At 42.4% G+C, this 27,772-nt stretch overlaps 1 protein-coding gene across 6 annotated transcripts in view; it reads left to right on the top strand.

Annotated features, from left to right (window-relative positions):
• Positions 1 to 9,834: 9,834 nt before the first annotated feature.
• Positions 9,835 to 27,772, top strand: part of AHCTF1 (AT-hook containing transcription factor 1) — a 54,696-nt gene continuing 36,758 nt past the window's right edge. Inside the window, exons 1-5 of one of the 6 annotated variants that reach the window (XM_031592889.2) lie at positions 9,835 to 10,185; positions 17,691 to 17,817; positions 18,919 to 19,172; positions 25,495 to 25,675; positions 26,413 to 26,620. In XM_031592889.2, the coding sequence (XP_031448749.2) occupies positions 17,697 to 17,817; positions 18,919 to 19,172; positions 25,495 to 25,675; positions 26,413 to 26,620 (764 nt within the window). In that variant the 5' untranslated portion in view covers positions 9,835 to 10,185; positions 17,691 to 17,696. The other 5 variants (XM_090135314.1, XM_031592883.2, XM_090135316.1 and 2 more) reach the window with 5 other exon arrangements.

The following is a 27,772-nucleotide window of genomic DNA, read 5'->3' on the forward strand; positions in this document are numbered from 1 at the left end:
TAAACTACAACAAAGGGCTTTGAATTCCCTTATAGAAAATGCAGCAGGTTAACCACAACAGAAACCTTAAGCACATACTTCTAAGTACATGCACAGGGATGAAATTTATCACTCTCTGGGGTTATTCTTGATAACAATAGTTTTTTTTCTTTCCTGGCAGACCTAATAGGCAACACAGACAAAAGCAAATTCTAAACCTAATCCTCCTTTATTGGGAGCTGATTTTGATACATGAAGTGAAAGTCACAGAACAGCTAGGATCTATCACATATTCAAGGGACTAAAATAATCCATGCCACTTTGAGTCAGGTCACATTCACTCAGAAAGGCAGGGGGCTTGGGAGGAGGGCTCCCACTCCCATGGTTTAATTTCAGCTGAGAGAAACTCTGCTAGCATGCATACTATAGCAGTGTCATTTGTCATTCCACCAAAAGTCATGATCTTGATGTGAAAATGACTGGGTAGAATCCAGTGATTTGCTCTCATGCAGAAAGTGAGACTAGAATACTGGATTAGTCTCTTAGGGCTTGAAAATCCTTATACTTCAAAGGCAGGGCCAAATCACATGCTTGTTTTTAGGTAGAATTCTCTGCTGCAATCAGTGGCAAATTTAGACTAGAAGTCAATGATGCCATCTGGCTCTTGGATAGATCCTTGTACGTTGTTAGCTTTGCAAAATTATAGGAAGGTGATGTTAATCATCCAGAAAGAGCAGCTGCTGCTGGAGCTGTTCCTTGGATAAAGTGCTAGTCAGCCAGGGGCTAGCAGCTCCTCCAATGCATATTTAATTCAGCAATATGCATTCTGAGCACATTTCTTAAGAGGCAACAGCCACTGCTAGCAATAAAGACAGAGATCCATCTGCCACCTACCTTGGAGCAAGCCTACTTGAGCATGTGACAGCAGGAACTGCGATACCTGGTCAATGCTTCAAGCTCTTCACTTGGGCTGTGGGGGGAATTTTGGCAAGCCACTTCTTCTTGCAGCTCTTTCCCTTCCAGTTCATCAAGTTGCAAGCACTTTGTGAGGCAGACTGAATATAATCCTGTCCTTGTATGGAGCCTCATGAAACAGGACTCTGATCTTAGCTAGCACATCAAGATAAAACTTGTTGAGTCTAATTTTTTTAGACGAGTACATCCAGAAGGGAGAGGGGCTCAGCACTCCATCCCACAGCAGCAGATAAGCTGAATGGATGAGGAGACCACACAGAAACCTGCAGTCAGATATATTTTTTTATATAGCCAGTGTTACACACAAGCCTCCTCCCTGGGCAGCCCCCATGAGGCCTGGGCAAAGGAGCATAGCACAGCCCAGCATAGGTGATGCAGTGCCCCTGTCTGCTGTCCCAAGCATTGGGCAAAGCACAAACCAACCGGTGAATGCAAGCTGGAGAGCAAAACATAGGGGCTAACATCCAGGACCTTTCTTGGAGCCCCGCTGGGCATCACCCCACACTTGATGGCCAACTGGGGAGACCCTAGAGCTGGTGGCACCTGGATAATATCCAAAGCAGCACTTCCAGAAACACATTTTCTATCTTTCAAATAGTAGAGAGGGAAAAGCTGAAAGGACAATTTATTCACAGTAAATCTTTGTCCCAGCAGCTAATGAACAGATTCAGCAGACTGAGTGATGTCTCCTCCTCCAAATTGCTCACATCAGAGGTCACAGTGGGTCTCTCAAGGGCATTGGCTTTGTGTTCACTGTGTCTGCATCAGGATGCATAGCCTCTATTTTTCAGCACTTGCCGCTCAGATCCCAACAAGGTGCTGATTACTTTCTGCACAGAATCAAGCACCCACTGACAAATGAGGTATGTTAGCACCTCTCGGGAGATGATGGGCATCTGGCAGAATAAAAGCCTGCAGGGTTGAGCTACCCAGACAGCCCACATAGCGATAAATTAGACACTGTACTTGCTGTGCTGGCAAACTTATTTGTATCTCTCACTCAGCAGCACTGCTCAACAGCTGGGTACACTGACCTTAAAGCTTACCTGCACAGGGAAATTACTCATACTCTCAGGCATATTCAGGAATCAGCCTGTTGCAGATAGTTTGAGGAAACACGGATATCCTGTGCTCCCCAGTGTGCTGCGAGGAAGAGCTTGCTTTGTCTGCCGAGGGAGGATGTTGCATGCTTCTTAAAAACCTCTACTTGACAGTCACTTAACATATGACCATGTTCCCTGTGAAAAGGAGCCAGCATGATCTATTTTCTTTCTACATTTGCATTTTCCAGCATTCGGGTTTTTGCTACACAAGTTTGGATTTGATTGCTGCAAGTTTTCTCATTTACACTTTTTGGCATTTTGACCGAAAGTCGCACACGGACACAGTAACTACCCAAGAAAATGCCTAATACCAGCCATCTCAACTTGATTTCTTCCCAGCTCGAGTTGTGCTATATTAGGGCATTCCAAATTTGAACACTGTGTAAACAATCTTACGCATACTGTGTTTGCACTGCAATAATGAACTGCAGACAGCAGAGTGACTTTGGTGCCAATGAGAGGACAAAATCCCACTTAATGATTGGAGTGCTTATTGGAGAAAACATCCGCAGGCTGCTTTGCAGCACCTCAGCACAGCAGTCCACTTCTCAACTTCAGTGTACTGCCTGTAGCTATTGCACTGCATAAATTGAGTGTAAAGATCCATCTGTAGCAAAAATCAAGGGGAAACTATCTTAAAGTTAGATTTTAAGACCTTACTCCTTAGGACTTTCTTTTTGTTTATTTATGTATTTATTTTGCACAAGCCCGTTCTTGTTTTGTTTTAGTGTGAGCAATAATGAGGGTTTGATGGAGCCCTAACAGAGACCAGAAATTCAACATCAAATCCAAATAAATTCTCTTGTTTGGAAAAGCTTGATTTAGGAACTAATGGCCATTGGGATTTACAAGCAAAATCTTGGGCACAAAAACCTGCATGCTTAAACAGGACAATTAATTCAGCCACACTGCACATGTGCTATCCAGGATCTTCTGTTCCTTTCCCATGCATAAGAGAATCCATTGTTTACACCATAAATCCAAACGCTAATTTTCTCAAGCTGTGCAACACAAACTGAGCACTACTGCTGCAATGTGAACATCCACAGCTGAGCTGCGGATCCTTCTGTTGTGTGATCTTCGTGTCACATCAAAAGGTACTTCAGTTATCTAAATGGTGGGGAAGTGAAAGGCTGATGGAGAACTCGAGAACTTCTTGTGCAGTCAGCTGACAGTAAGCTGAAACGAAAGGAACATATGCTGCAAATTATCTGGTACACAGTGCAGCTGCGCTGGCACAGCTAACCCATGCTTTGTTTTGATCTGCCAGTCTCTTCCAACATGTTTCAGCAACCACCTACCTTTACCTGCAAGAACCTGGAAACAGACATAAAAGAAAGTGTAAACGAACGCAGGTCATGAACTTCTCTGTAAGTACTGGGATATATAATTAGAAACTTCTGAGTCTGAGTGAGCTTGCCTTTATTTTATGATCCAAGTAATTGGAAGGTCTCAGAGCAGTCCAACAAGCACAGCACATGAGAGATTCTTGCTTCAGGGAGGTGTAGTTGGCTGCATGTTAAGCAGGGTGCAAGAACAGCAGCTACCCAACCATGATGAACAGCGAGATCCCTCCCAGCATGATTTGTCCCAGCACCTGCTGGCTGCCTGCAAGCAACATGCCTTTCCCCGAGCTTTGCCTGGGTTCCCTCTAATGTCAGAGGAGAGAGCCAGGCACTCCAATCAGAAATTCCTGCTGTCTCCCCTGGGTGGTGAGGGATCCACAAAGCTTCCTGACATGCCACCTCAATGCTTCAGTGACTGGGGAGCTCAGGTGACCTCTGCCATTTCTGGGAGCTGGGGTCATGTAAGGGTGGGCAGTCAGGCTTATGGATCAGTCAGCACAGCTGGAAGAAAACAGGCTGGTGGGCACCCAACCAAGACCCTCATCTGTCAAAAAGGTCGATAAGACCATAATCTAGAGACAATAATCTCTCTCAAATGTGGGGAAGTGAGGTGAGTCCTGAGCAATGTGCTGGAGTCACCTGTCTCCATGCTGAGTTGGGTGCAGTGCAAATCCAGAGGAAATGCTGACCCAGGCAGAAGCAGCTGGGAATACCTCTGGCTGTCAGGAGGTAATGTTTTACACAGAGGACATCAAAATGTGACCACCACATGGCGTGCTGCTCAGTCTTCTGGATCTCAAAAGATCTGCTTTTCTACTTGAACTGAAATGCAGGCACTTCTTTCACACTCTCTTTTCTAATGGCTGCACAATGAGTTAGTAACTGCAGTTCCAGTCACCATTTAATTTCCTCTTTCCCTCAGAAATTCCACAGTGCCTCTTGCTATATTAAATTACTGCCACTCCGGTGGAGAACAGAAGAGATGCTGTGATACTCCTTTTGCTCCATTAAGTTTCTAATCACTTTAGGTTTGATATTCAGAAGCACTAATTAATGATTTGATGTGCAGCAGTAGTAATGCTCTACAATTAAGTTAGTATCATTTTCAAGGAAAAATATAAACTATTTATTCCCAGTGAAAGATATCATAGAATGAAAGGTTGAGAATATCTATAAAATGTAATTAGTAGAATCTCACATTCCAAATCCAAGAAGTTAAATGAAGATGAATCTTAGGACTCATCTTGTTGATAGGATGAAATGTAATGGCTTGAAGTTGTACTAGAGGAGGTTTGGGTTGGGAATTAGAATTTATTCTCAGAAAGAGTGGTGAAACACTGGAATGGGCAGCCCAAGGAGCTGGTGGGGTCACCATCCCTGGAGATGTTCAGGAACTGTGTAGATGTGGCACCGGGGGGGATATGGTTAGTGGGCATGGTGGGAATACATTGTTGATTGGACTAGATGATCTGAGAGGTCTTTTCCAACCTTAATGAGTCTATGATTATATTATCCTATGATCTCCGGAAAAGAAGAAATCAAGAAACTCTCAGTTGAAACAATTACATTCGCAGTTCACAATGATACTCCTCAACCAACCAAACTCCTGTCTGCTATGTCACCGAAGTACCACTGAGGTGTTTTAACATTTAGCTTTAAAGACAGAGGGTATATTAGGTACATACAGAAGGAAAGTTTCCTCCTATGTCATTACTGAAGGGTGGAATTAAATTATATTTAATTCTTGTTTATAAACTTGTCTCTTTGTAATTACATGCTTAGATAAGTATAACATCTCTGAGCATTCCGTGTTTACAGATAATCCTGTGTTTGGAAATAATGACTACATTTCCAAAGCATTTTCTTTTTTATTTCACCTTAAAGTACAGTCTGAACTGTACTTTTAAACAAAGCCTTCTTTATGTGAGGATTTGCTTAATTCTGGTAAAGGTTACTGAAAATTTCAGACTGCAACTCAACTAAGAGCTTGTAGGGAATGGTACTGTCTGCTTTGCTCAGGGGCTTGAAAAAAAATACAACTGAGCACACATCTGCAGCTCACATCCACCTTCACGCTCCTTCCCAGCTCTCCCAGTCTCAGCGTGAGCCTGAAAGGTCTGTGGGCCCTGTTCAGGAGCTGTGGCGCTGCTGCAGATGTGACCTGCTCATTCCCTATACAGCCTTGGCAATTAGATTTGTCAGTCACTGACCTAGCTAAAGAAGATTACCTTTGAAATACAGCTTTTCCAATAGGTTTTGAACAATTTAAACTGCATGCAACCTCACAGACCAAGCAGCCTAACTTTTCCAGCTTGGCCAAACAATTTCAATTTGCAGACAGCCTTAGCTGCTGCTTCTCCCCCTCCCTTCCTTCCCTCTTCATTTGCACAGGATCCTGCTGCTTTCTTCCAGTGTTTCAACGTTGGACCCCTGCTCCCCACCACTGTTTCACGCCCACTCCTACTTATCCCCTGCAATTCTGTGCTCCTGACTTTTCTGTGCCACTGACTTTTAGCCCTCTCGGACAATTTTGTCCCTACCACTCATATTTGCTCCTGGTTCCACCCTCTCTGAGCTCCTAAATTGCCTCCCTCATTTTCTCTCTAATCTCTCACCCTTCACTGGCTCCTCAGCATTTCAGTGAATGCATCTGTTAATCCTCTTTATTGCTTACAAATGCCTCCACTCCCCCCTGCCTCAATAACAGCTCTTCCCACATTTTCTTTCCATCGCCATGCACATCCTTTATCCTCGAGTTGCAGGAAAGGCCAGAAGAGCCCAGAGTCTTCCTGCAGCTCCTGCCCTCTCACCCAGCCTCTGCCCCACGCTCAGCTAACTTTGCTGCTGCTGGACTTTGAGGCCTTCTTTCAACATGGCCTCCCCGATGCTGGTCTCCATGTGAGCATCACTACCAGTCCCAGCCCAAGCGTGGCTACAACAGATCACTTCATCACAGTGCTGCAAGTCAACAGTCAAGTATTCTACAGCTGGGACATTTTAACTCCGAACCTCTCCTGTGTCCTTATTCACACCTGTATAAGCCTTGCAATGTTCGTTCTCTGCAAAAACTTTTGACAGGAAGCTGTGCTACCGCTTTAAACCATGCTTACTACGAGTACAAAAGTGCCTTTCCTGACCCCAACAGATGCAGATTTATCCTGCACATGATCACACTTCTGTGAAGGACACTCCTCTGGTGTTGCCAGGCCTTTCTTTGCATTTTCTTTGCATAAGAGCTGCTGCTCCTCATTTTCAAGATCTTTTGTAATTCATCCCAGCTCCACCTGTCTCACATGTAGCCTCTCACACAGAAAAAACAGCCAGTCTTGCAATCACCCATCAGCCCATGATACAACCACTTTGGGACACTCCCATATATCGCCATACAGCCTTCATGATGCCCTGCAATGTTTGGGAGGAGTTGTTTGCACACACCTGCAAAACCAACACACCTGCAAAATTCTTCCTTTCCTCACTGCCCACAAAAACACTTGACAAGGGTCAGGCTCTTGTGCTGGGCAAACACCGTCCTGCTGGTTCACTGTGCTTCCAATCTGGCCACACACCAGCTCACACACCGTGTCAGGAGCCAGACTGTTCTATGGGTGATCCTGTGTGGAGCCAGGATTTGGACTTGGTGATCCTTGTGGGTCTCACTCAATTCTTCTTAAGATTCCACGCTACTTCCATGCTAGCATGGTGAGGTCCTCATCCACAACCCATGTTACAAATTAATATATTAAAAATAGCGACAGCAACCACTGAAACACGATGGGCATTTGCATGACAACATAAGGAATGGGAGTCTTAACCTTAAGAGAAGCAGCTGTAATTTAGGGATAACGTACGCTGTTCATTGTATAGGAGGCTGTGAGAAAATGTATCTGACACTCCTTTGGTGATCCTGCTACTACCTGGTAGCACTGTGGATTTGTTTATTAATATCTGATGATGCCTACTTTAACATAAAAATGTTTTGACCATGATACAATACCTACATTCCAAGGGATAGCAGTAGACTTGCCCTTTTTCTTTAATACTTACTTTCCACCCTCTCTGTGACTAACAGTGTAACTTTAATTTATGTTGACCATCTTTGTTTTCTATTGTATGTTTTCTCAATAAAATTAAAGGGCAATCTGCAGCTAAATATCTTACCCCCTTAAAGCCCAGACAGATGGAGGGTGAAGAGGCAGTTACCAGAACAGTTTTGGAAATCAGCAAGTGCTTCCTCTCCTGGAAAAGAGGAGGTGAAGAAAGTTGTGGGTGCCTTACTCTAATCATATGCCTGGAGTGGTTGCAAAGATGTCTTTGAGAGTGTTCAGTGGAAGTGTTTCATACAGAGGGTTTTTTTTCTGCTGAATTTTATGTCAAATAAAAGTCTGTCCTTAAAGAAACTCCTGAGGAGTCCTTGCTGTGATGGGGAACAGATGAGTCCTCACAAGAGGCTTTTGTTCTGAAAGAATATACTAGAATCTCAGGTAAGATTATTCAGTGCTGATTACCTGGTTGTTTTTTGTATTTTTTTCAGTCAACCTTTCTGAACATGTTTTCTTCTGTTTAAATATTTATCTCAAAGTTTAGCTGATTTTCTTCAAAATCCATTGTGTATATATTGAACAGGTCTGGAATGCAGGAACTGACTTGTATTCTGATTTTCACGTTTATTGTTTTTAGAGTAGCAAAAAGATAGGTATCGAACTGCTAGAGTGACACTTGATTGCTCTGGTATTTTCCAGACAATTTGTAAAATGTAATGGAAATGATCTCAAACGTGCTGTGTAACAAACCTCTGTGAAGGATACTATGTGAGTTGGAGGAAAAAATAGTTAAAATGCCAAACATCAGAATTTCAGCCTTTTGCTTTTAAAGTTGAAAACAGAATAATTAGTCCATCAGTTTAAACTGACAGATGAAAAAGCATACTAAAGACATTCCCTAGAGTTCAATGAGCTTCACTTAAATTCTGACAGCAACAAAACACTGGAATAAAAGAAATTAGGTGGCTGCCATTTAAGTGTATTAGTGACTGCATTAGGCTCTGTTGAATCTGGGAGGGCTAATGGATTTCTTTTTATTAAGTATAAAAGAAATTGAGCCCTAACGGTAGCTGGTATAAAAGTAGTACCATATAGTGAACAGGCACGTGCAGACTGATTAAAAACTGTCTTTCTGCTGATTGATAGATATTTAAACCCATATGAAGAAGAGAACAAAGCACGTTGCTCTTGGCTACCTTAAGAAAAATGTGGGAGTTGGGGAAGCAATTGATGATTGGGAAGGGGTTTGAACACATCTTCTGTCATCTAATTCTTGCTCACTACAGGAAAGTGGGAGTTCATTCATTCTTTGAACAGGAAGTGCTGCTCAAGAGATGTCTTAATCTACTATCATCTTCTCATCCTAACTGAAACAACATCCAGAACATCTAGGGTCAGGAACTAGAATTTTATAAGTACAGATACTTCCCTCTCCTTGTGTGGCTGATGTTTTACCTCCAAGAGGAGAAATCTGAAAGAGTAAATAAGCATCTCTGCCAATGTGATGGAGACGTAGCTTGTGGTACAAAGTAGATGGGAAGAAGGTCATAAATCAGTTTGGAAAACCAACACAAACAAGCAGCATCATCACAGTTGTAAAGATGAGCTTTATATAATTAAGCACCTCCAGCTGCCTTCACTTCAGTGGTAAATGCGTGTGATAGCCATGGTTTCTATCTGGAAAGGAATGTCCATTTGTGCTACCATTTGGGTATTCATTTAGACTAAAAAACGTATCTAATGTCTAGAATTAATCTATTTTTAAATAACTCCAAGAATTGCTTTTAAAGTTGAGAATTATTTCACTTTTGCTCACTAGAATTATTTCATTTTTGCTCCCTTGCCATGTAGACCTCTGTAATCACGTAAGATAAAACCAATGAATGCAATAAACTACAAACTGAGACTCAGGCACTGCCTGGAAACACGTTTATTTACAAAACTACAGCCCTCTTCTCATGAGCAGTTTGTGTTACTGGCAGTGATTCTGAGCATAAACCTCATTCAGAATTGCTCTAGCGTGGGCTTTAATGCAGAACTGCTGGGGTAGCAGACACTTCACATCCCGGTACCAGCTCGAGTTTCACTACAATTCAGTTGCACCTATACTTCTCGGTGACGCTGCTAACACTGCAGCTGTTGCAGATACAGCTGTGCTGGCGTTAAGTCCACGGCCAGGTGCCAAAGCTCTTAGTACAGAGTTCACCCTCCATGCTCAGCTTGCAGAGCCGGAGGGCCCGGCTCCCGTCGCCGACTGTGGACAGCGGGAGGATGCTCGACTTGGTCTGGAGGTCAGAGAGGCACACACAGGTGGGGCAGCCCCCAGAGCCCGGCTCGGTGCGGCCGCCATGACGGACTCTCCATTAGCGCTCAGGGTGAACTCAGGGACTCTCCATTAGCGCTCAGGGTCGCGCGCACTCAGCAGGCCGTGTTGCCGCGGGTGGGGTCGCTCGTCTTGCGTGCCGCCAGAAAGCTGGGGTTGAGGCAAGTGCCCGAGGCAAAATGGAGGTGGGGAACTACGCTTCCCGGCGTGCCCCGCGGCGGAAGGAAGCGGAAGCAGGGAGCGGAAGTGGCCGTGGAGCGGTACGCCGGGACACGTAGTGCGCAGACGGCCGCTGCCTAGGCCGCGGTTCCGCGAATTTGAAAATTCCCGCGACAGCGGCGGCAGTCATCGCGAGATTTCCGCCCCCCCTCCCAACCTCCGTCCCGCCCCGCCCCCGGCGCGGCGGGTGAGCGAGCGAGGTGGGTGCCGCGCGCGGGGGAGGGGCGCGGAGCCGAGGCGAGTGGGGTGCGCGCGCGGTTGCGCAGGCACGGAGGGCGGCGCGGGCGGGTGGGCCGAACGGGGCAGGCGGAGGCCGCTGTAACCGCTGCGGGAGATGCCGCCGCCCTCATCGGCACGTACGGGGAAAACGGGCCGCGGCGGGCAGGGGGCGGGCGGCGGCGGCGGCGGCGCGGGTTGGAGGCGGAGGTGGCGTTGCCCGCCCCCCGGCGGCAGGTACCGGGCGCTTTCCGGGCGCTAGGCCGCGGCGGGGCGCGGACCTTATGTAATTATGTAAGTGACCCCCGGGCCGCGCCGCACGTGGCCCGGCCGAGGCGGGAGGCGGGCGGTGCGGCCTGGGCAGCGTGTGGGGGCGGCGGCGGCGGGAGGCCGAGGGCGGAGGGGGCGGCCGAGGGCTCTCCTGTGCCCGCTCCGCGCCTCCCGCTTTCGGTGCGTCTCTGAAGAAGCCGGCCCTCCTTTCCCCTTCCCTCGCTTTTCTTTTTTTTTTTTTTTCTTCTTTTTCTTCTTTCCTCTCCCAACATCTCCGCCCCTCTCTCCGGGTGCGATTTCTTAGGAGGAGGTGGGATGTTGGCTCCCTATTGGGAGTAATGGGGGGAGGAGAACCGGCGGCGAAGCGAGCCCCTGGGGGTCGGCCCCTCCCTGACCTACGCCGTCCCCTCGATCTTTGCCACACCAACTTTCCCGGGGTAGTGCTGAGCGCTTTGCGGCCCTGGGTTGGTGCACGAGGCGCACATAACGCTGCTGAGTTGCTGACTTAGGCTAAAGTGACGGGTTTCTTCATAAGCAGTGACTTCAGGGCTGAAGCTTCTGCCTGAGAAGCATGGTGTTGGTCTTTTGGGTCTAATACCTCCTTTCTAGATTGTGTTTAGTAAAATAGTGTGGAATTTAGGGAGTACTGAGTCCTACTCAAGATGTGTGGTGAAATGTGGTGAGTACCATCCATGCAGGTGCTTGCACTAGCCCTGGCTGGCAGCTACTAAGCATTGGGGCACGGTTGTGACCTGCCTAGGCAGGGACAGCTCCTCATACTCTCTGCGTCAGTTTGCCACATTGCACTGATTTACCTAGAGATTGTTCTTCTAACATAGCCAAATGAACTTAATCACGCTTCACTTTATTTTGTGTGTTCTACCTGGAGACTGTTAGCTACAGATCTAGAGAAATGATGGTGATAGGCATTTTCTGGGGTGGTATTGTTTCATCACTTGTACGGTGGACAGAATGCTTAAACTGATATGAGAGAGTCCCCAAAAACCCAGGACTGTTTGCCAACATTGTGGACTCTCGTGCCACAATTCTGTCAGTGCTGCTCTTTGCCAAAAGTGTGTTTGGGAAGTCCTTGCTGGGGAGCATCTCGCCAGCTATCCTCTGGGAGCTGGGCAGGCTAAGCATGCTCTTTGCTGGGCAGTCCTCACCTGCACCTGCCTCGGGAGGAGGGGGAAAAAGTGTGATTTGAGGGCTGACTTTAGGAACTTCTCCTGGCTTAGCAGTGTTAGAGAAGGGACCATTGGACTTGGTTAAGCATTGTCATGTTAGAGAATAGTTGGTTTCCAATAGAATAGAAATGGTTTCCTATGCTTTTTCCTTTTAGAAGGGAAGTCAGATCTGTGGTCTGCATCAGATACAGGATTTTAGCTGTTGGAGGTTGTTGGGACAGAGGGCTGAAACTCTCTTTTTCTCACCTTCTCCTGGGGATCTGTGCTTCTCAGCTTCCCTTAAGCTCCACAGAGCTTGCAGAGCATCCACACGGCCTCTATAAAGCAGGCTTTAGGGATGGATCTGGAGTGTAAGTCTAATGAGGAGCAGCTGGAGGAACTGGGATTGTACAACTGAGCAGCGAAGGCTCAGGGGGGACCTTATCGCTTTCTGCAACGACCTGAAAGGGAGGTTGTTGTGAGGTGGAAGTTGGCCTCTTCTCCCTTATAACTAGCAATAGGGTGGGAGGAAGCGGTCTCAAGTTGTGCCGTGGAGGTTCAGGATGGATATTAGGAAAAACTTTTCAGAAAGGGTGGTAATGCATTGGGACAGGCTGCCCAGGGAGGTCGTGCACTCACTGACCCTGGAGGTGTTCAAGAACTGTGTGGATGTGGCACTGAGGGACGTGGTCAGTGGGCACGGTGGGGATAGGTTGGCGGTTGGACTAGCAGCCTTTTTTGATGTTAATGATTCTGTGAAGTTACCCTGTTTCTAGAATTCTGATATTGACTGTCCCTGTTATACTGGTGGCTTTTTAGACTAAAATTTAGGTTTTTAGTTAAATGTATGGTTTTTACTTAAAACATTAGGGTAAAAATTCTCTCTCTCAGTGATGCTAAATCATTGACTAAATTCTCTTTCTGTGGGAGTAAAACATGGCAAAGTGCTAATTTGCTGAACCTGACTACTGAAGTGCAGGAAGTGTCTTCCTTATTCTACTCCTCCAATATTCTGAGTTGCTTCCTGTTTTTCTGGAGAAAATGTCATGGAAGCAGTCAATGCTAATTCAGAAAATTCTGAAATTGTCATCCTTGTTTGTGGATGTTGTTTATCTCTAAAAAACATAACTAAGGGAGCTGGGCTTGTTCAACCTGGAGAAGAGAAGGCTGCGAGGAGACTTCATTGCAACACTCCAATGTTTAAAAGGGGATTATAAATAGGAGGGGAATTAACTTTTTACAAAGGTAGTCAGTAATAGGACAAGAGGGAATGGTTTTAAGCTCAAGGAGGGAAGGTTTGGATCGGATATCAGGGGAAGTTCCTTACAGAGAGAGCGGTGAGATGCTGGACCAGACTGCCCAGAGAGGTTGTGGTTGCTCTATCTCTGGAGGTATTCAAGACCATGTTGGATGGGGCCTGATCTGGAGGTTTTTGGCCCTGCCCGTGGCAGGTGATTGGAACTCAACGATCTTCCAACCCATTCAATTCTGTGATTCTGTAGCCTTTTTCTTATGTTCTTTGGTTTCTTCCCACTCTTTATCCTTTTTCTATAGGAAATGTGACCAGAGTAATGTTGTGCAGTGTTGTCTGTTCTCTGATTGCCAAGCAACATTTCCTGAAATCCCTTTAGCTTCCACGTGTGGCTGAGTGAAAGATAATGCTTGTTGTCTCCTACCAGCCCCCTTGAACTAGTGGGTCTTTACATGAAACAAGGAGTTACAAGTTGTCTGTTAGTGTCTTTTCTTAAAAGTAAAGACTATTTTGGCTTTCCTTGCAAGCTGAACATATCATTTCACACATGTATGAGCCGGCATAATGGCTTGCTGCCATAAAATGGAGAAGGCTAATTCCCTCTCTCTATTCTTGTTACATTGTCCTGCCTCCTTTCTTGTGCCAGGTTTTGTGCTCACTGAGGGCAGGCCTAGTTAACTCTCTAAACTGACAGAAAACTACCTACTTTTCTAGGTTAGTTTCCAGTCTGCCTAGGGAGTTACCTTGGCTTGTAAAGTCTGCCAGGAGGCATTGCAGTCAGTGCAGGGTAAGCTGCAGGAATATGGGGGAGTTGAACACAATGCAAATGGAGTGATGGGAGGCAGCAGCAAGGCCTCTCTCATGGCGGTGAACCCGCCGCGGTTCATGAAATCACAGCTGTGTGTGACTGACCATGTTTTGAGCTTTTTCTCCAGAAATCAGATAACACTTTGTATTTGAAATCAATTTTTATATACTTCAGTCTTTCAGAACTGATATCCCAGAACTCTGAGTTGGCTCCATGTGGTTCTACTTGAGCATGTAATTTCTCACCTTCTTCTGGAATCTCTTAACTCAAAATCCTGTCATGAGTCTGGGACTTCTGGCTTCAGGAATAGCTCATGGAGTTTCTGAGTCATAAGCAGCCACGGTGAAAGAAGAGTGGTGATTTGGGCGATGTATGCACAGGCCACTTTGGGTGTAGGATGCAGCTGAAAGGTTGGATTCTAGTTTAACTCCTGAACATGCAGCAGGACATTTTACACTAATTTAGTTTCTGATAGACAGGAGGAATGCCTGTCATTGTTTTTGAAGGACCAGAAATGCAGTTATTCTTGAATATATTTCTTTAAAGTCGTTGTCTTGTGCCTTCAGCCTGTCACTGGCTAACCTAGTCACAGGATTCTTGTGAGCAAGTATTCATCTGTTCTGATTTCCCAATAGTTATTGATCTAACTTGGTAGAATAATGCTAGTCAAACATTCTAATAACCAGATCACTCTGCATATTGTTGATAACTCGTTTATGGACTTTATCTTTCTAGTCCTATATGGCTGAGCCAGATATCTAAAAATGTCAAATTACCGTTGGCTTACCAGAGTAAATGTGGGTATGCTTGGTGCCATATGTATCATTTTCTCATGCTTCTATATGCATTTAAAATAGCTGCAGCGTGTTTAAATTTGAAGTTACGGGGATGATCCAGGTGTTGGAGCATTGCTTACGCTGTGTCTCTGGTGGCATTGGGCTGGTAAGTGCCCATGGTGTGTACTGTAGAAAGTACTTATCACACAGGTTTGTTTATCAAATGTCAGTGCTTATTTTTGGAAATGATTTATGGCTTATTCGCTACAATCATGCTCTTTTTTGAATTCCGTGTGTGCTGTTGAAATCAGTGTTCTCCCTCAAAGGATCAACCAGGTGGATGTTTTAAAGTAGGCTGTCTTGGCGTTTTTGAAGTAATGATTAAGAAAATCAGTACTTTTAGTAATGATCTGGATGACGAGGCAGTGTATCCTCAGCAGGTTTGGTGGTGCTCCAAATGGGGAGGTGTGGCTGGTACGCTTGGGTTGTGCCTCTGTCAGAGGGACCTGAGCAGGCTGGAGAAATGTGCTGACAGGAATCTGGTGTGTTCTCTGTTCTCTTTCGATATTTTTTCCATTACTAACTTTTGTTAGAATCAGGAGAGGAAAAAAATAATGCCTTCCCCTAGAGCCAGTAACTTATTTTCAAGAAAACAGTGAATTAGACTGTTGTTGTATGCAGTATACCAGTCCAGGGCTCTGAACACAGATTGTGTGTTTCAGATCCTTTTTTCTTTTCTTTATCTTCTTGTCTTACCTGTTCTTTAAAATAGGTAACAATTACTGACAGGAAAAGAAAAAAAAAAAACCACACAACACACAGATTAATAAGAACACACATTATATCCCAATATATCCTGTTACATGAAAAGCATTTTGAGTAGGTACAGTCTACTTTTCATATCTGTTTTATCTCCTGCTTCCATCTAGTCTGTTAATCTCCTGTGTGTGCTTTGCTGGGTAGTTTGTTCATTATACAGTGTATCCCCACATTACTTCATCAAGCATTTGACTTAATATTATTTTTCTGCTTGGCTGCTTCCTTTTTCTGCTCTTTCAGATGTATCAGCTGGCTGTCTTGTTCTTCCTCTCCTGAAATTTCTTCTCCTGATTATGGTCTCTGGTCATTCTGCCTTTCTTGTTCAGCAGCACAGTATTGCAGAGGCACCTATCAAGGCAGTTGGGCATTGAAGGCATTTAGAAGATACTATCCACCAGCCCAACATCTCTATTTTAGTGTTTGGGATTATGTGTTACTTGTAAAATGCAGTCATTAAATCATTGCAATTGAACTAAGCCAGGCTGTTGATGGAAAGGTGGAGCTCTTTGCTCTCTGGAGCAGCTGTACGCAGTGCAGAAATTTGTTCTGTTTTCATTGATAAATGATGATTAATTATTAAAGAGGGCCTAACAGAAAAGATGGAGGGAGAATTTTTCATGAGGAAGTGTGGTGGGAAATTTAAAATTTAAAAAAAAAAAAGTGTAGGTTTGGACTAGATATAAGGACGAAATCCTTTACTTGGGGTTGTGAGTCACTAGAACTGGTTGCTCAGATAAGCTGTGGGTGCCCCATCCCCAGAGATGCTCATGGCTGTAAAGGACCAACAGGTGGGATGTGACAGTAGCCACATTGGGTGGGACTTTATGCAACCTAGTCGAGGGGAAGGTGTCTGCACGTGGCATGGGGTTGGAACTGAATGATCTTTAAGGTCCCTTCCCCAAACCATTCTATGACTTGCCAAAAGCAAATCCAGCTAACTGACTGCAAATAGGTTGTCCCACTTGGAACTGTCTGTGGAAGCTGGCAGGGTGGTCAGGCTGACTGGCTGCAGCACTGACCTGCAGTACCGGCTTTGCCAGAGGCAGTGGTTGTTCTCGAGGTGTTGCCTTGTTCTTTGTGAAGGACTTTGAATGCTGTTAGGAGGTACAGTAACATATTCTCAGGTGCAGTGTTTGCGACATTAGTTAGGTACAGTAGATTCCAATGCCCAGATTTTAGGGGTTAATACTAACCCACAGAAGGGCAATTCATATAAGTTATGTTTATAAGGCAACATTCCCTTTAATACGTGCATGTTGTTAGCAGAGTCTAGTCTTCAAAACAGGCTGTGACCTGTGCTGTGCAGCAAATAGTTGTTAGCGCATGCTGAACAATAAATCTTTATTTGCTGGACAAAGTATTTGTTGCAGTTAATGCAGTATGCTTTGTGTGCATGTTGAAATAGCTGTCTCTAACAGTTTGTAGTGTGGGATAAGGATTCTGTTTGATGTCTGAGTTAGTGAGTGTGTGTAACAATCAGGAATGGGGTGTACCATTGTCCTTCTGAGACTTCGTGAAGAAAACTGTCATTTGAACAAGATAATCTATTTTGACTTCTGGAAGCTTTTCCAATAAATTACTGAACTTGCAAAATATGTTTGTATGTATTTTGTACTTCCGCATGTGTGGAATATCTCTTATTTAGCCACCTACTTCATCTTGTAAATCCCTTCATCATATTTAAAAAAAAAAACTAAGTCTTGACATACTGAAATGTAAGCTCTGTGCAGTATCTGTGCAAGTGTGGAGGCTGCATAGTAGCTCAAGAAATTTTGTATGATACTGCAAAAGTATGATAGGAACAGGTTAGTAGGAAGGAAATCGAATAAGGAATTTGGGAATTTGAGTACAGAAACAGTGTTTCAGAGTGCTGTGCTTATGTCTTAAGTATATGGAAAGCTATTTTCTAATTGACGAGCTGTAAAAGTGATGTGAAAATATCAACTATATGTTTTTGTGAAGAATTTGAGAATTTAACATTTAATGTTCAAACTGTATATGCAAAATATGAACAAGGCTTATTATGGAATTACTAGAATTGACATTACTGAAATATAAAATAAAGGACAAATGGAAGCTTGTTATGCAAAAGCTTTTTAAATATGATTTTTTTTCAAAATCCTGTCTTATTATCCTGTAGCTGAGTAGACTTGAGCTTGGTTTATTGCTGTTTTCCTACTTATCCTTGCATACTTGTGCATTACTTCTAACTGAAACTTTTCATAGGTAATAGAAAAGGAAATGACTCTCCATTTGCTCTGTTGTAAAGTCAAAAACTGTCCTAAGTGCATTTGCTTTCTTTTTTGAAGATTGTATGCTGTATACAGGTGAAAATTCTGTGAATCTCAGGAATAGTTATGTCTGACACTACTTTGTTTTCACTTTTTTTCATTAACAGTGAAGAATGCAAGACCTAAGAGCTCAGGTAACGAGCAGTCTGCTGCAGTTTCCTGAGGTGACTATTCAGGCACTTGGGGAGGATGAGATAACCCTTGATTTTGTGCTGCGCGGAAAGTTTTCGGCAGGTGAGCATTTTCCTTTAAAATTTGGTCTTCGTATAAAATGATTATTGTCTAGAGGCATTGGGTTATAGTGTCAACTGTGTCAGATTGGTGCTGTTGGGATACATCAGGCTTAGAACAGAAAGGACTATTAAAAATGCTGATGTATGAGCATTAGGTAAGTTTGGAAATTATAACTTGCATTAAAGGCTGAACCAATGCTGTGCTAATAAAATCAGTTACTTAAATATGCTGAATCAGTGAGCACTCCTCAATTTTTAATTGCATTAAAATTTGTCCTTTAGTTAATAGCGTTGTTTCAGGCTGTGTTTATTTGCACCAGCGGTATAACTGTCGTGATACCATGTGAGGAAGTAGTTCTACAATGTAATGAGCAAAAAAAAAAAAAGGATTTTTATTTTCAAAACTGAGTGAAACAGAAGGAGGAGGATAAGACTGTTAAGTGCTGCAGCCATATTTCCAAAGTGTTTAATAGGATGCGGATGAGTATCCAGTAAGAGTTTCTATAGCGGCTAAGCAGATTAGACAGTTCACTTTCTAGGTGATGAAAGTAGAGCTGAGAGCCTATCTGAATTTCTAGGCTTTTTTTTTTTATGGCCTTTTTTTTTTTTTAAGGAAGTAAAATCCTACTACCTTATCATAAGTAGAGTTCTACAAAGGAAAATATGTTTGATTCTTTCTGTAATCAACGCATGTAAAAGTTGTAATCTACTAATGCGTTGATGGCCAAATGCCAAATTCCAAAATCCAAATAGGGGTATATCAGTGAATTGTTTTAGGTCTGATACACTGGAAATATGCTTGAAGACTTGAGTGCCCTTATGTATTCAGATGATTTTCAGCAAAACCAAGCCAAATACAGTGTAAAGACTGTAGATCAATGTATTGCAATTCTTATCTCAGTCAAAATCATTCTTACGTGTAAATGCCAAGTAGCAATGTTGTTAATTTTAAGGTGTATTTCTTGAGAATTTCAAGGGGTAATTTTAAATAATTAGGTTAGTCAGTCTTCTTTTGTTAGATACATCTGTAGAAGGAAAGGGACAGTGTCTTGATTTGTTTTCAGTCTTTTGAAAAATGAACTCGGCTTTCTTGTCTTTACAGGGAGAAATGGCCTGGCGTGGTTGGCATGTGGTCCTCAACTTGAGGTTGTGAACTCTGTGACAGGAGAGAGGCTCTCTGCATATCGTTTCAGTGGAGTAAATGAGCAGCCTCCCACTGTTCGTGTGGTAAAGGAGTTTTCCTGGCAGAAAAGAACTGGGCTCTTGGTTGGATTGGAAGAAGCAGAAGGAAGTGTTCTCTGTCTGTATGACCTTGGAATATCAAGAGTGGTTAAAGCGGTTGTTCTTCCAGGAAGGGTATGTACTTGTTAATCAGAGAAATGAAACTTTTATCTCGCTATGTGCTGCATAATCCTGTTTTGGGTGAAGTTCTAAAATGTCTCTTTGTAGGAGGTGGTTTTTTTTTCTGTATCACATTAACATACTGTCACTGCAGAGTATCCAATAAAAAGAGTCTTGATAATCATATCATGTTGCACGTAGCAGTATCATTATATTTTGAGTTATACTAGTAGTAAAGTAGGTTCTATTCGTTTATTATTAAAAAGAAATCAGATTTTTTTTTCCTGGTAAGAGTGAAAAAAGGGGAAAAAAATGCTTTGAAGTGACTGTAGTAATCATTTCCTAAGTGGCTAATTTCTGTTGCAATTGCTGTCTTTAAAGTGTTTCAGATTTCCATAGCTGTTGTGGTGTAAACGATTTAGACATAGTCACATGAATCTCAAACTAGCAGAGAGGTGATTTTAGATCTGAATATTTATGTTGATCTAGGATAGAAAAAAAGCCTTTACAGGCTTAATTGACAGATTATTCAAAGACTGACTTTCAGTCTGAAGTCCTTATCATAATTTCTGAATTTATGAATTTGGCATATGAGTTTAGGTCCTGTTGAGTAAAAAAGAAAAAAAATCATATTTGACATGCATGGATTGTTTAAAAACACTCAAGATGATCATCAGTTTGATATTTTTTTGGTGAATCATAGAATCACCAAGGTTGGAAGAGACCTTTAAGATCATCCAGTCCAACCATCCACCTATCACCAATATTTCCCACTAAACCATCTCTCTGAATACAACATGCAAATGTTTCTTGAACTCCTCCAGGGTTCGTGACTCAGTCACTTCCCTGGATAGCCTGTTCCAGTGCCTGACTGCCTCTCAGAGAAGTATTTCCAAACATCCAACCTGAATCTCCCCTGGCACAACTTGAGGCCATTCCCTCCAGTCCAATTGCTAGTTAAATGGGAGGACAGGCTGATTCCCTACCTTACCACAAATTCCCTTCTGATAGCTCTAGAGAGCTGTAAGTCACCCCTGAGCCTCTTTTTCTCCAGACTGAGAAATTCCAGTTCCGTCAGCTACTCCTCATAAGACTTATACTCCAGACCCCTCAGGAGCTTTGTTGCCTTTCTCTTTGAACACACTCCAGGGCCTCAATGTCTTTCTTGTAGTGAGGGGCCCAAAACTGAACGCAGTACTCAAGGTGTGGCCTCACTAGTGATGAGTACAGACAGATGATCACTTCCTTGCTGCTGCTAGCAATGCTGTTTCTGGTAGAAGCCAGGACACCACTGGCCTTGGCCACCTGGGCACATTGCTGGCTCATGTTCAGCCAAGCGTCAACCAGTACCCTTCTGATCCATTTCCTCTACACAGTTTTCCAGCCACTGTGCCACAAGTCTATAGCATTCCCTGGGGTTGTTGTGGCCAAAGTGCAAGACTTGGCACTTGGACTTGCTGAACTTCAGCCCAGTGGTCCAGCTTGTCCAATTACTCTGTAGGGCCTTCCTACCCCCAGGCAGATTGACACTTCCTCCCAACTTGGTGTCATCTGCAAACTTACTGAAGGTGCACTCAATGCCCTCATCCCAGTCATCAATAAAGATACTGAATTGGACAAACCCCAATATCAACTTGTGCCCAGTCATCAGCTGGATTTAACTCCTTTCACCACCACTCTCTTCAATCAATGGTTTATAATAGTTCTATATTAAATTACTCCCCTATTTGAATGTTCTAAGTCAGCATCTCACGCTGCTCCCAGGTCCTTTCTTTCCCAGTGATCTTCCTTGAATCTCTAGTGAACACCTTTTGTGTAGGCAATATAGACCGATGTATTGACGATATATTTTTTCCCTGTTCCATGTGGGTCTTTAATCCATGAACTCAAATGATGTAACGTCACCTAATCTCATTTTGTTAATGGAAGTCTAAGTTAATAGGCCATCAAGGTTCACTATGTTTTTATCATATTAGCTAAATCCTTGTTTATTACTCAGCTTAGCATACCATGATTTGATGTGACATGCTTGGATATGGGTAGTTTTATTTTTTTGTACTTCATTTGAAATGCTGTAGTGTCAGCTGTGTGCTGACTAGTGTGTAATCAGTAAGTTGTCTTTATGAAGAATGTCATAGCATTGTTTCAGTTTTGTATCTTAAATCTAAACAGAATAAGCTGTGAATAGGAGGAGGAAAGTAGGTTAAGAGGGATCATTGTAACTTACCTAATCTATGTGTGTGAAAGTCATTTGAAACTGAATATAGTATGAGTTGTATTAGGGAGTTTTTCTGTTGTGTAACAAACTTCAGGAGAAAATGTGAGGAAGCTTTTGGGGAGAAGCTGACTGTTCTGTGATAAAGGTTTGAACTTTGGAGTAAAGCCAAAGCTTATCTGAATTTTTGATATTCTGCCCTGAATGTTTGTGATTACAAGCATGTTTGGTCTGTTCCTTTAATTTCAGTTCCTATCTTTTTGCTATTAGATTAATTAGATTGATGGACAGGGCATGGGTGTTGCTAATTGAAACATTAGATTCTAAGTTGTGAGAGGGAGTAAAGGTAAACAAGAAGAAGATAACATTTGCAGTGGATCACTGTCTGTCTGTTTCACGTTTTGTTATTCTGGAATTATTTCAGCATGTATATAATATATAACTTGATATTTTAATCTACCTAAGTGTTTCTGATTTTTTAACATTGATTGTTTTTAAAAAATGAAATGCACATCTATTAGCATCATTTCTTGCAGTTTGTGTTGTTACTTTAATAATTTAATGAGCACATTAACTTATGGGCTGTCTGGACTGTGAAAATATCTTCTGTAGACAGCTGTAAAGCTTAATTTATAGTACCTCTGGTCAAAGCTGCTGAACTATTAATATAGTATTACAGGGAAGTTATAGCAACTGTGTGACTGCCTTTTAGTGGAAGAGTGGATGTTCACTTGGTCAGAGTAAAGGATTCAAAAATCTTGCAAACTTAGGAAAAAAAAAATTTGCCTTTTCTGTTTTGTGGAGGCATCTCTAATTGCCCTTGGCAAAATGCAGCAGAAAGCTGAAAGCATTAATGCAGTAGTATTTGAATTATATTTCAGTAAAAGCAAATCTAAATTAAAAGCATTAATTAAATTAAATTGTTTTGTAACGCTTGAATGTTTCAGAACCATTGAACAGTATTTTCACAAAATTTCCTGGTTTGTATGAGGCAGAAGGGTAGCATTCAGATTCAGTGAGCTGAGAAGACTTCTCTTTGTTCATTCCCAGAATAAGTTGGCAATGTCTAGGAGGATATGAAAAGCTAGCCCATACAGTAGGGGAAAAATGTTCTGTTTCAGGGATTTTACACAGAAAATTGGAGTGTTAAAACTGGGAAACATTTTTTGAAGGCTCTATGCCAAAATTGGAAAGGGCGTGTTGTGTAATGAAAAAAACAATTGTAAAAGAAAAATTAAAAGTCATGTTTGAATTGTGTTTAATTCTTTAGCAAGGTGTGTACTGTGTTTTGCTCTTATCATGGTCATCAAGACTTGGAAGAGCAAGAATATGAATCATCAAAATGCTTTTGGTGTACTGCTTTGAATAGAGAAGATTGGAAATTTAGTTTCATTCATGGGAGAAATGGAACAAAATGAAGTTATCTAGATAACTGCAGATATTTCTAAGTTTAGAAGTGTTGTGACAAGGATAAAAGATAAATCCTGTAGTAAATTGTCAGGCAGTGGAGTCCTAACAAATATGGGACAGAGGAAAACTTTGGATCTTCAGTTATATTTTCCATCTCTGGAGAAAGAAATGCATGTAGGAAGAGGACTACTTTGATGACTTCTTTCAGTTTGATGTAAAGCTGTTGTTGATGTAAAGTTTCCTGTTTTCATGGACTTGTGTTTTGCAAGATAGTGGAACAGTGTTCTTCTATAGAATTGTTTGAGTTTGAAAGGACTCTTAAAAATCATCTAGCCCAACTCCCCTGCACTGAACAGGGATACCTACAGCTTGATCATGGTGCTCAGAGAGTGATGGAGCCTGACCTTGAATGTCTTGTTGTATAGCTATGGTGCAGGAGTTGTCAGGTGTTTGTATCTCTAGTGTAGGGGTGAGCGTTGTCCTGGGATGTGGTGTGGGTGCTGAAAGGCCTGCCTTCAGTTTAAAGTTGCATGCAGACTGCTGTATGTATAGAGGAACCAGATGGCCTTTGAATATCTGCAAAGAGGGAACTTCACAGCCTGTCTGCTCTGTGCAACCTGTGCTGTTGCTTAGTCATCTGCACAGTAAAAAAAAAAGTTTCCTCTTGTTCAGACAGAGCCTCTTGTGTTCCATTTTTTGCTCATTGCCTGTCGTCCTCTAACTGGGCACACTAAAAAGAGCCTGGCTCCTGACCTCTTTGCATCTTCCCTTCTGGAATTTCTGTACATTGATGAAATTCCCACAGGCCTTCTCTTCTTCACACTGAACAACCCCAGCTCTCAGTGGAGAGGTGTGCCAGTCCTTCAGTGAACTTTGCAGTCCTCTGTTGGTCTCTCTCCAGTATATCTGTGTCTCTCTTGTTCTGAGCTGCCCAGACCTGGGCACAGTAGTAGCAGTGTGGCCTCGTGATGCAGACAAGAAGGGAAGGATTCCCTCCTTTGACCTTCTGGCAACACTCCTAGTGCAGCCCAGGACCTCATAGCCCTTCTTTGTGATAAGGGCACGCTGCTGGCTTGTGGTCAACAAGGTTGTCCATGGTTGTTTGCCAGGGACCTAAGGTCTTTTCTTCAAGGCTTCTGTCCAGATGGCCTACCCCCAAAGTGAATTGTTGCCTGGGATTGCTTCTGATCAGATTGCTTCTCACTGTTGACCTGCCCAAAGTTAGTGCGTTTCTCCTACATATCTCTGTCCCTCTGGATGGCTGCATGACCCTCCAGTACATTTAGACTCTCCTCCCAGTTTTGTGTTGGTGCCAGACTTGCCGAGGGTGTGCTCTGCCCTGTCAACCAGATCAGTAATTACGTTAAAGAGGGTGAGACTCCTGGGATGCATAGGTCGCTCTGAAAGTAATGCTGCCTGTGTATTTCCATGGAAACTGCAACAGATACAAACAGTGCAATAACAGTATTTGATAGAGGAGGTTTTCAGCTACAGAACACTACTTGTCAAGCTAATCATCACCATTAGCTGTGCATTTTTGCCAGCAGTGAATGGGAGTCTGCATGCTGTCCTCGTAAAAATCTGCACCAGCAGAGGTGAACTGCTATTTCCACTGCTGAAACACACCACACACCACCTCACTGTGCTCACATCCACTGTTTGGTCTCCATAAATGTTTCAGCAAACACTGATTAATGTCAGAGGATGCCACTTTTTCTTCATGGAGTAACTCAATCTCTCCTCTGTGCTTCATATACACTTCTGTGTCAGATGCCATTGTGGCAGACTGCCCCTCTACTGCCAGCTGTTACACGGAAACAACATGGAATGGAATACTGTGGGGAAAGTTCATGCTCTTCTGCCAAACAACCAACATTCACCTCTGACATTATGGGCTATCATAATAAAACCAGAGACATTACTTTCGGAGGGGCCCTTGTATATCTCTTGATACCAGCCTCCAACTGGAGTTGATGACACTGATCACCATACCATGGACTTGGCCCTATATCTGGTTTTTAGTCCACCTTAGTCTTTTCTTCCAGCCCAAGTATAAACTGTTTGTGAGAATCTTATAGGAGACAGTGTTGAAGGCTATACTAAAATCTAGGTAGACACTATCCACTGCTTTCTCCTCAGCTACACCTCTAGTCATTTTATCTTAGGGAATCTACATTGTAAATTACTGTAATTCTCTGATTGTGCTGACTTCTCCTGATGATTTTCCTGTTACTAATATCACTGGATGATTTTCAGGATTAACTGCTCATAAAGAAGGCACAGACTGTATCACAGTGTTAATAGGCTGCGAGCACTGGGAGGACTAGTTTTCATTTTATTTTTTTCATTTGTTAAATAAAGTTTCTTACATGCAATTAATCTTAAAAGTTTTCTTAGCATAGGAAATTGGAGAATAGAAATATTCTAAGTTGGAAATAGAATTTGGTAAAGTGTAACAACAGTGCGAACCATTTAAGTTGGAGTTAATTCAATTAACTAACTGTAGGATATCTAGTAGACAGCAGCAGCTTTTTGTGCAGGGTTTTGATATTTTTTTCTTCAAATAATTGAAAACAGTGCTTTGCTTTTAAATATCATGATTGTGCATTTGCTTTCTTTTTTTTTCTGATGCACTAATTGGTGTTTCATTCTTGAGTGTTTTCTAGTTAGCTTGTCAAACAGCTTAAATGTTAACTTGCAATTTTCCTGTAGGTAACTGCTATAGAACCCATAATTAATCATGGAGGAGCCAGTGTGAGCACTCAGCACCTACATCAGAGTCTGCGATGGCTCTTTGGAGTGGCAGCAGTAGTTACAGATGTTGGACATGTACTTCTGGTTGACCTTTGTTTGGATGATTTATCTTGCAGTCAAAATGAAGTAGAAGCATCAGGTAAGCCTGCAGTTTTTCAGCTTGAAATATTCATTTAAATGTAAGAAAACATATGTCTTTCAAGTGAACATTATGTATCCAATTATGAGGATAGTAGCAGGTAGGTGTTTAGGACTACTGATTGCATCTAATGGATTGACATCATGTAGTCCTGAACTCATTAAAGGTGGGTGTGTCTTAATGCTCTTTCTAAAAAACACCCTCCCACTCTGACAGTTCCCTATGTCACTGATTTTTGCCAGTGAGGTATAGAAATTTTACTATTTGAGACAGTGCAGCTACATGATGGGAAGTTGTTAGAGGTGCCATGTTTCTTGGGATTGTTGTTTTGTTTCTGCTAACTAACATGGAAGCCAAATTATCGATAATTTTTTAAAACAGATCCAACTTGTCAAAAATCATGCATGTGGGTGGAAGAAATACCTGGTCTACCTCTACAGGTTGCATACATTTGTGTTATTATAACAGTAGCTTCAGGAGTAGTTGTCATTTCAGATAGTTTCACCAGGTGTCTCACACTTCTGGCGTAGAGAGTTCATGGGAGATTTCTGTGGTTACACTTCTGCCTCGACAGTTCTTTGTTCCTTGATACATATGAAATGGAAATAGTAAATTTGTGTTGCGTAAATGGTTATTTTGCTTGGGACAGTAGGATGAGATTATTTGTATTGTTGATGTTTAACTTGCACACTAACTGGAATAGTACATTATTTTATTACATGATTTTGTGTACGTAGACCTAGAAGTTGTCAGTGGAATTCCTGCTGAAGTTCCACAAAGAAGAGAAGCTGTGACCAGAGAGGGACGACATCTCTGTTTTCAAGTACAGAATCCTTCAGGAACAGCAATATCAACTTTGTGCTACATAAGCAGAAGCAATCTGCTTGTTGTGGGTTTTTCAGATGGCTACCTGTCACTATGGAATATGAAAACTTTGAAGCGGGAGTAAGTAGCCATGCATAAAAGCCTATGTCTGGACTTGTAGGGATCTCAAGTTTTAACTTAAGGAAATATGTTAAAGTGAACTTTTTCAGGGACTGAAATTCTTCAGTGTAATCATGGAATGTTTCATGGAGTGTTTAGAAATTCTCTTCTGAAATAACTCTGAAGTCATACACAGAGCAAGCTGTATATGTTCTCCCCAGTGGAATAGGTTTGTTTTCCTTATGTGCCTTTGAATTGAGAAATTGTGGAACTCTTCTTGGAGTTATTTTAATTGTATGACAGGGCTGATGCTTACATGACAACTCACTTTTAAGAACCAGTTACTGTAGGACATAAATTGTAAGCCTGGGACATGTTAATAACATGGTTACAATATTCTCTGAAGTGTTCAGGATGAAACTAGTGTGAAGTGAAACATCGGTAGCTGATCTGTATCTGCAAATGTTTTTGTTCCTATTTGAACCTTTTCTGAAATAGGAGATTGACCTGATGCAAGTAAAGAGGGCATGTGAGTGAAAGTTTGCTTAGAATGACTGGAGACTAGACTAAGGGATGATGGAAGAATTATGGGATGATTTCAAAGAACAGTCCTGAACTGTTTGACCACTTAGAAAGAGATTTGCTTAAGCAATTCTAAGGTGACCTTAGAAATTATTGGGCACATAAATAGACAGCAGAGGAGTGGTAGCAAGAATAGAAATAAGGTTCTTAACTCTAGAAGAAGAAAGCTTGTCTGCATATTCCAGGTAAAGAAACGAGAAGCTACCTCTGTTTGGCAGTGCTTTGAATTTGTAAAAAGAATTTTAGGTTCTATATTTAAGTAACCTGCAAGAGTGAGAATAATCTCTTGTGTGCCAGTTGAAGTAATTATTTAGGAGAAGCTGGTTTGAAGTATATCAGGCAAGGTAATAAACACGGGTTACTGCATTTGATAGGCAGTAATCTCCTCACTTCTTGACTGTTCTGTAAAAAAAAAAAAAAAAAAAAAAATCAGTCACTTTCTTGACTCAACTGTTTGAATTAGAAGTATGGCTCTATTTTGAGTATCCTCTGCTTTGTGTTTCTTTCTGCAGATAGGTTCTCCATCAAAAGATGTCTCTACTTTTCTGCAAACAGGGCCAATAGACACATCTGGTCTTTTTCTCTCTTTAA

Source organism: Phasianus colchicus, chromosome 2, assembly GCF_987193195.1.
Source record: "Phasianus colchicus chromosome 2, bPhaCol1.hap1.1, whole genome shotgun sequence".
NCBI lineage: Eukaryota > Metazoa > Chordata > Aves > Galliformes > Phasianidae > Phasianus > Phasianus colchicus.